This window comes from Kryptolebias marmoratus, linkage group LG13 (assembly GCF_001649575.2).
Source record: "Kryptolebias marmoratus isolate JLee-2015 linkage group LG13, ASM164957v2, whole genome shotgun sequence".
In the NCBI taxonomy this organism is placed as follows: domain Eukaryota; kingdom Metazoa; phylum Chordata; class Actinopteri; order Cyprinodontiformes; family Rivulidae; genus Kryptolebias; species Kryptolebias marmoratus.
In genome coordinates, this window is record NC_051442.1 from 23,248,572 (window position 1) to 23,257,554 (window position 8,983).

The window sequence follows — 8,983 nt, forward strand, 5'->3', positions numbered from 1 at the left end:
TGTAATACGCGCGGTAACACTTCTTATATCCGATTGCACCCCCTGGATAGCAGTTAGCAGGCTATCAAATCTCTTCACAAAGTCATCTTTCATCGAGTTAATAGCCGCCACAAGGTCGTTAGTGCTACCTGCTTCCGTGGCCGCCAGACCATCGCCATCGGTGTCTGTGGGATTGTTGTTGGCGGGAGGCATATCCAAAGCGCCACTGTCAACTGGGGGAGAAGCTGCCCCGTCGCTGTAGGCTATGCTAGCGCTAGCTAGCCCGCTACTCCTGGACTGTTGCGCTGGGCTCAACATAGACGTTATTAGAGCCTTTTTGGAGGTTGGTTTTGCGTTCTTTGGTGCCATCTGGTCAGCGATAACTAGTACAGTTGACTGAAGAAGCGAGAAGCAAGATAGTACAGGTTGTTTTTTGTTTTTTTTTTTTAAAGAAAATTGGAGAGGGCTCCACCGCACGTCTGTTCAGCACCCCGACTTTTTCTGAATTGACATAAAATTTAAAAACATAACTGTATGACAAGCAGCATAGTTGTGTGTTGGTCAGCATTTGTGCCTTACAGCGTAAGGGCTTCTGATTCTAATTTCAGCTGTGGTCTTTTCTGTTCCTTTGTGTAGGAATATAAATAGGAAACTAACAGAAGAACAAGCAAAAAAGATGTTTGACAGAGCTATAAAACTGGAGCAGGAGTTTGGTGAATTTTTCGCAGGTAAGATATTAATGAAAGTCTGAATTTAAAGCAGTCATGTGTCAATTTGTTGTACTGTATGTCTGTTTAAATGTTCTAAGTTTTCAACACATTTGACATGAGGCAAAAAGTTAGTGTTTGTTAAACTTTTAATTCACAGGTTCTTTAAGTTTCCAGTTATTATATACTTAAATTCCCTAAAATATCGTGACTATCTGTTCTATATGTGATATACTTCAAATGTATGTATAGTTATTTCATACATGAGGACTTACCAAGTCATTACTGTTTTTTTATTAGTGTCCCTTAACTATGGTACTTGTGATTCCTTTAACTTGCGTATTTCTTGATGTTAAGACAAGTGGTAAATGGACTGTTGAGGGGGAGTAAGAAAGACGACACAGGAGATAGGTGTGATCACCAGGTTTACTCAACTCCAACTAACTGCCAGAACAAACGTTAACTCTAACGGTAAAAACAGTTGACTCCAACAGTAAAACAGTAATGGTGACAGTGTGATGGTGAGCACCAAACAACAACATACAGTAACGTGATGCAACAGTAAGTGATGGCAAACACCAAACAAGTAACATTTTAAATGAAAAACAATATGCCATCTGCGTGTGAGTGGAATCCCCAAAGTGGTCCGCCACACTGTACTTAAATAGCCAACCAGGCTACTCGAAGTGCTTTACAACACAATCTGTGCATCCACACATACATCACTCTGCTAAATCTCTATAAAGCTAATCTGAATAAATCCTTCTATAGAGTCTCATTAGTGCTTTAGAATGCATTCATGCACCAATGGGTCAAGGGGACATTTCAACATGTGATTGCATACTGGTGGAAATGAACCTCTGACTCTCTCATTTGAGGACAATTGCTCTAACCACTGAGCCACAGCTGCTTCTAAATAATTTACTTGACGTAACCATGTTGAAAAGCAAATGTTTAAATCCCCTGATAATTGGAATAGCACTATTTCCTCCCCGTGTGGTTTCTGATTTCCATAACTCCTTTGTACTTATATTTATGTGAGCCAATGTTCATGATGGGACCTTGCTGACACACAAATATTCTTGTTTGCTGTGAACAGATAAGTAAACGTTCTCCAGCTGGGCTGAGCTGTGACCTCCATGCCACTTTTCTTCTCTTTTGACTCCCTGATTACAAACTGCTTTTTGTGATCTTGTGGAGTACACACATCCTTATTTGAGACTCTTGTTGAAAACAATGATGTCAAAGACCCACCTCCTGCCTAAATTTTGACTCCAAGCATGACAAATGCATTAACAGTAACAATAATTAGAGATTACAGGCTTGTGTTTGTATTGCAGATGCCAGTTGCTAAACCTTTGTATATTGTATTACTTCAATGAGCAGACAGGGTGATGAACAATAATGTTGCTTGAATAGAGCGGAGCAAAAACTCATTATTATTAGACTAAATAATCTTAGGCCAAAAGGGGTTTTATTACTTTATTGAACTGTCAACAATACTAAAGGTGAAAAAGATCTATAAAATGGAGTATACAAATATACAGTTAAAAACGTAAAAAGAGCCGCCACTGCTGTATAAAGAATTTAGCCTGATATGCTTTGACCATCACTAAAAAAAATCTTCAATCTTCCATCCATACATCTTTTGCTGGATACTGAGCGTGAAAAGCGTTCATTATGTCCTCATATTTGGACTGACACAACCCAATGTCCTGAACTTTTGTTGTCTTCTAATTTAATGAGATACGAAGTAGAAATTCCACTTCATCGTTGGTCCACAAAAAGGATTTGGATTTTGCTCTTTTGTTTTTCATCTTATGCTTTTTCTTTGTGTCTTTACAGTTTGGAGCATCCGCTCTATGCCTTGTTTCCTGTTTTTGGTGTATTTGTGTGGCAGTGTTACAGCACCACATACAGGCCTGGCATAGTAACTACAGTGTTTTAATTCATTTTCTACGTTTCCATGTGGATAAAAACATTTACAGAAACAGTGCTGTGTTTATGAGGATGTGCTCAGAAACAACAAAATACAAAGACTGTTTAGGGAAAACATCTTTCCCATGTGGATATGGCCTAAGATAGATTAAAGTCTGTTCAAAGTTTCCAAAGACTGAATGGGTTGTCTAGTAGAAGTCAGAATGAGACAAGTGTAGATGTCACTGTTCTAGAAGGTCTCCCTTTTAAAGTCCACAGAACCTGAGCCTCCCCTTTTTACACCAACTCGTATAACGGTTGGTTATATAAACAAAGTGGAATTGAAGGAAAAAGATAAAGCAAATAAGAACACTGATATAGAAATTGTACTCTCTTGTGAAGCAAAAGAACCAACCTGTAGTCAGCAAATAGTAAAACCACTTTGTGAGGTTTGTCGTCCATTTTTAAGGAATGACCACAGCAGGGCAGCCAGGACTCTAGATGTTTCCTTCTCTATAGAGCTTAGACTTCTGTGGGGAAGTTTTAGAACATTTGGGCCCACTCAACTTGTCCTGTGGCTACCTCACTGGACACTGATGTCGACTTTCTCCTGCTACTATATGTGTAGCAGCCACACTGTAATCCCCTTCCCCATTGTTTAAGCTCTGGTTTTTGTTGTTGTTTTTAATTAGCAGCCAGTCCTTGTGTAAAGGAGAGCAGCTGTTGAGTTGTTAAGCCAATGGAGGCTCGAGTCCACTTTATTTTTAAGGAAACAAATGACAGTTGTAAAAATGTATGCCTAAAAGAGACAAAAGCATGCATGTTGACTATTTGACAAAGTGAAGATATCTTGGACTTGTATGGGAAGGTTTTTCAAGGTGAGGACAGGCATCAATCAAACTATAAAAGGTGCCATGGCCTCAAAGAACTGTGTAGACAAACCTTAGGACATCTGGGTAAACTGGTGTGTCTTAAAGAAATATTCAGGTACTCTGACAGGAAAGGCGATCCTTCATTCTCTGTTTATATGAAATATTTTACTATCTCAGAGAAATAAGGACACTTTGTGATTACATGTTCAATTTGTTTTTCAGCTCTGGTTCAGGGAGACTCCTCAGAAGATGTCTATAATCAATGCAAAGAGGTCATCGAGGAAAATTCAGGACCTTACATCTGGATCCCGTCGAAGGAAAAGCTATGATTCATCATCCAGGAATGGAGTCTGGACTGTGAGGAAGTAATAATTAACTGTAACAGAAGTTTGTTTGGAATATTTCTTTTCTTTACTCTTTGCTTACTGGGGATACAGTAGGTTGCAAAAGTATGCACCTCCGTTGGTATTCTTTCTTTTTGCTGTTCAAAAGTCAGTACATCGTAAAGCCACCTTTTCAGCAGTTACAGAAGCAAGTGTCTTCTAGTCAGTCTTCAGGATCTTAGTCCATCTAATCTTGACTTTTTGTCTACTCTTCCTGACCAAACTACTGCAGGTCCTTTAGGTTAGATGCGTGCTGCTTGTTTCCAACAATCTTTAAATCAAACCAGAGATTTTCAGTTGGACTGAGGTCTGGACTTTGACTGGACCACTCCAGGACATTTAACAGGTTCTCTTTAAACCAGTGGAGTGTTCCTTCAGCAGTGAGTTTAGGCTCATTGTCCTGCTGGAAGGTGGACCTCTGTCCCAGTCTCAGAGCTCTGGAAGACCCCATTAATTTCCTCTCAAGAGTTTCTCTGTATTTTGCTCCATCCATCTTTTTTATTAACTCTGACCAGTTTCTCAGTCCCCGCTGATGAAAAACACCCCCACATCATGATGCTGCCACCACGATGCTTCACCAAGGGGATGGTGTTCTCAGCATAATGGGAGGTGTTAGGTTTGCTTCAGACATGATGTTTTCTTTAATTAACAAAAAGTTCAATTTGAGTCTTATCCGACTACAATGTTATGTTCACATAATGCGTAGGGCTTCAAAGCAAGGGGGGTGAAAACATATGCACATGCCACTTTAATTTTACTTTTTTTAAAGAAATATTTAAAACAAGTTGTTTTTCTCATTTGACATTGTCATTGTAATCTTTCTTGTTGAATATTTACATATTGTACATTCCTAATAAATATCCAATTAAAGTTCAGGTTGTAAACCAAATAAATAAAAAGATTAGCGATGTGGGTGAATACTTAAGGAACCCTCTGTATGATTCCTTTTATCTTCTGTTTCTAACTTATATTATCTGTAAAGTTTTTCACTCATCTCTTCCTGAATGTAAACCACTACAAGTGTTAGAAAATTTGAAGTCTTTTATCAAATTTTTAAGGTATTTTTTAAATTTTTAAAATTAATAAATTGTTCCACTTTTTAAAAAAATGTTATGTAAAGTAATTAAACGTGTGGTCAAGTATTCCACATTCACAGTAGGTTTATTACTTTATCACAGGGAACAGGAAACAGATGTTTTCATAAGGTACATCTTCAGTCTTCACATTTCAGCTGACAAGTAAAGAAGTTTTTGTCCAACTTTTTTCTCCTTTTGCATCTCCAAGCCCTGCTTGGTGTTTTATTTACACTGTGAGTTTTTTTAATTATTGCATTTATGTATCTGAATGTTTCTATGAAAATTCTTTTGTTCACTGTAAGATTGTAATTTTTAAGAACAAATGACTGATTTAGCTGTTGCATGTATAATATGTATTAAAAAGAGGGGAAAAAAACATCTATAGAGAACCAAAATGTAAATCTATATTTTGCTTTAAGCTGTTTGCTAACTCAAAAAAAAAAAAAGAAAATTTGAGCAATATTTAAATGCTTGGTGCACTTTGTGTCAGGTAAATGTGGAAGCGGTCCTTGTACTTTTAACAATCTGATCTTATTCAGGCTCGTGATAGCAAAAAACACTGTTGCTTTGTTTATTGATCTATCGAAGGCATTTGATGCAGTAAATCACATTCTTTTAATTTATATTCTACACAGAATTGGACTCTCACATCAAGCTACCATGTGGGTAGCTGATTACTTATTGAACAAAACACAGAGAGTACAATTGGCTGGCTTCTTCTAGTTGTACTATTTTAAATGGTTTCCCACAGGGCTCAGTTCTTGGAATACTTTTACTTTGTATTTATTTAATTGGTGTGAAAATCTGTCAAATGCTTTTTATCACTTTTATGCAGATGATTTGATAATTTACTGCTATTCTTCATCACTGGCACAGGCAATACAGTATCTGCAGTCTGCTTTTAATGTAGTTAAATCACGCTTACAAACACTTAAGTTGGTTTTGAATGTGAATAAGATGAAAGCAATGTTTTTTTCACACTCTAGAAAACTACCAGAAATCCCTTTATTGCTTACAACTGTTATAGGAACTCAAATTCAGTTTGTCAGTACTTACAAATATCTTGGTTTTATTTTAGATACTGAGCTTTCTTTTAAGAATCATATAGCAAATTTGTGTCATTCACTGAAATTGAGGATTGGACTTTATTACCGAAATGGATCTTGTTTCTTTCTCAAAGCTAGAAGAAAATTGGTAGCAGCAACTTTCTTGCCACTTCTGGATTATGGTGATGTTTTATATATGAATGCTTCGACCAAATGTCTTCAATCGTTAAATTCTGTATATCACTGTGCTTTAAGGTTTGTAACCGGTAGCAGACGTCATGCACATCATTGTGAATTGTATGCAAAAGCTGATTGGCCTCCTTTAAGCATACAGAGAATTAATCACTTGATGATCCTGATTTACAAATTTTTACTCGGTTTGGCTCCAGCATATTTAAACTCTCTTTTACATAGATCTGTTAATTCTCATTTTTTACGTTCTAATAACATTTTTCTTTTGGATGTTCCACATTTCCGAATGGAAAAAGGGAAACAAGCTTTCAGTGTGATGGCTCCTATAGCCTGGAATCCGTTCTAATCTGAAATCAAGATGTCAAAATTGGTTTCACTGGACTTATTTTGAGCGATTCTGAAAAACAGACAACGAGAGGCTACTAAACTACTAAACAGTGTCTTTGTTTTTAAACTGTTTTTTATTGTTTTATATTTGTGTATATGTATTAATTAGTTTTATTTTGTAACCAGGTTGCTGTGTTTTGCAGATTTCTGCCCAGGTCCCTCTTGAAAATGAGATCTTGATCTCAGTGGGGTTTACCTGGTTAAATAAAATTTATAAAAAAAGAAAACACTGAACAAGATGCTGGTGTAGGTTCTCAGTCATCCAGGACATAGGAAATCCTAAAAGTTTCAAAACAAAACCAAACTTCTGTTCTGTATCTGAACACATTTTGCTTCCCAACTACTACTGAGCAAGCCTTAAAGGGATAGTCCAGTCAACTTTGAAGTGATGTTCTGTCAAATAGCTACCAATAGCTGGTACCTTATCAGAGTATGGATTATAAAGAAAGAGGCAAAAGTCTTCATCCAGGCTAGGCTAATGGCTAACCAAAAGAGTGCCTGTTGTTTTTTTATCTTTTAAACAACTCTTTTTCAAAACGCCACCAGTGTGAAAGAATGCTACATTAGCTCATTATGAACCTATACACTTTTGCACAACATTGTTCGTTTAGTTTGCCGCCATTTTATCAACCAAACAGCTGTGATGACATCAATGATTGACGTCATCAAAGACCAGCAAGACCAAGGAGCTCATGGTGGAGCTCATGGTGGACTTCAGGAGAACGGCAGAGAGAGTCAACGCCTCCGTTCACATTACTGGGATGGTGGTGGAGAGTTTCACCTGAGTCGTGTTCTTGGGATTGACATGTCAGCGGACCTGACCTGGATGACCATCAGCTACAGCCTTGTCAAAAACTATTCAGTTTTTACTTGTTTAAACTGGTAAACAAGCTGGGAGGTTAGGTTACTGTAGTCTGTTTTTACTACCATATCTCTGTTCAGACAGGAGGATAAAAATGCTGTGATTAAGAACACTGTATCTTTCTGTAATGACCTACCTACATGTTGATGATCTGAATGTTTGTTCTTTTCATTTTGCAGCAGCCTTACAGAGAAGAGAATCAGAACTGATTTAATGGTCTGGGCGGATTGTCTGATAGATGACAAGATTGTGTGCTCTTAAACATTCTTGCTCTTTTCTGAAAACCCGTTGCAGTAACTTCACGGTACTTCCAGTTCACTTTACTGTTGATGATTCCCCCCAACTTGAGGGGTTGTGCCATCTGTTGGTGGGCTTTTGTAATCTAATCAGTTTTTTAGCTGCACTGGTTTTCAGGACTGAATGTGGAATCTGCATTTTTATAAGACTTTAACTCTCACTCATGTCTGAAAACGGGCATCGCTGATGTTTAAATGGAAGTTATTCATTTTGTTGATTGCTTTGAAAAAGATGTTCTGAGCACAGAAAATGCTGCAGTCGTCAGATTGTTCATATTGAGCTTTAAAAAAGTTAACTCAGCTTCTTTTAAATGTCTTAGAATCAGAATGTTCTGGTTGGCTGAGAATCTAGAAATATATGTGTGTGTGTGTGTGTGTGTGAGTGTGTGTATGGCAAGAGGAAAGAAGGGTGTTACCCTTTCAAGCTCACATTAAAAGGGGCCACCAGATCAAATTTATTAATCAACAATATTTAGATGATTTGATTTAGTCCCCCTTATTATTATTTATCAAAGTCAAATTAACACTGAAATTTAATATTATTTAATCAATAATATTCTAAATTTAGCACCATTATTGGAACCATTTTTACATATTTAATGATTTAATAAAATTATAACAGTTTGAAGAAAGAATTAACCATTCATGATCTGTCCTAAAACATGCAGGTTCGGTTATTAGGAGATTCTGAATTTGTGTCAGGAGCGGCTGTGACAGACTGGTGACCTGTCCAAGTGTACCTGGCTCTCACCTGTTGCTGACCTGAGAAAGACACCAGCTCCCTGTGAACAGGATCAAACAGGTAGATAAAACAGGTGGACACAGCAGGTTTGTTGACCTGATCATCTGAATCATCTGTGTGCAGGTGGGAGATGACTTTAAATCGGCCTAAATTTGTACGTTTCACAACAAAAACCCCGCAGTGAGTTTATTTCACCAAAAGATCAGGTGTGTGACAATCAGTGGTTGAAACGCTTCTTCTTCTTCTTCTTAACCAGTTCAACAAAAGTCTGTTATGTTGGCTGCTTAACAAGCTCTCTTTTTCTTCTCGCGTTTTCTTCTGGAAGTGACATCAGTCGACTTAAACTGAACTTATCGAGTTTACCGCTTACTTCCTTTAAATATCAACCATAATACTTCGCTCTTATAAGTATTACAAAATATCGGCAATAAACAAAATACTTACGAAAAATTTGCATTTAGGAAACGTACTATATGAAACTTCTCTATGACATTAACAATACCACAGCTTCATCTAGTGGCGAA

At 37.3% G+C, this 8,983-nt stretch overlaps 1 protein-coding gene across 13 annotated transcripts in view; it reads left to right on the forward strand.

Annotated features, from left to right (window-relative positions):
* dlg2 (discs, large homolog 2 (Drosophila)) overlaps window positions 1-6,707 on the forward strand; it is a 104,758-nt gene extending 98,051 nt beyond the window's left edge. For all 13 annotated transcript variants that reach the window (XM_017435120.3, XM_017435124.3, XM_017435125.3 and 10 more), the window contains 2 exons: window positions 616-707; window positions 3,698-6,707. In XM_017435120.3, the coding sequence (XP_017290609.1) occupies window positions 616-707; window positions 3,698-3,804 (199 nt within the window). In that variant the 3' untranslated portion in view covers window positions 3,805-6,707. The remainder of the gene's footprint in view (window positions 1-615; window positions 708-3,697) is intronic.
* The last annotated feature ends 2,276 nt before the right edge of the window (window positions 6,708-8,983 follow it).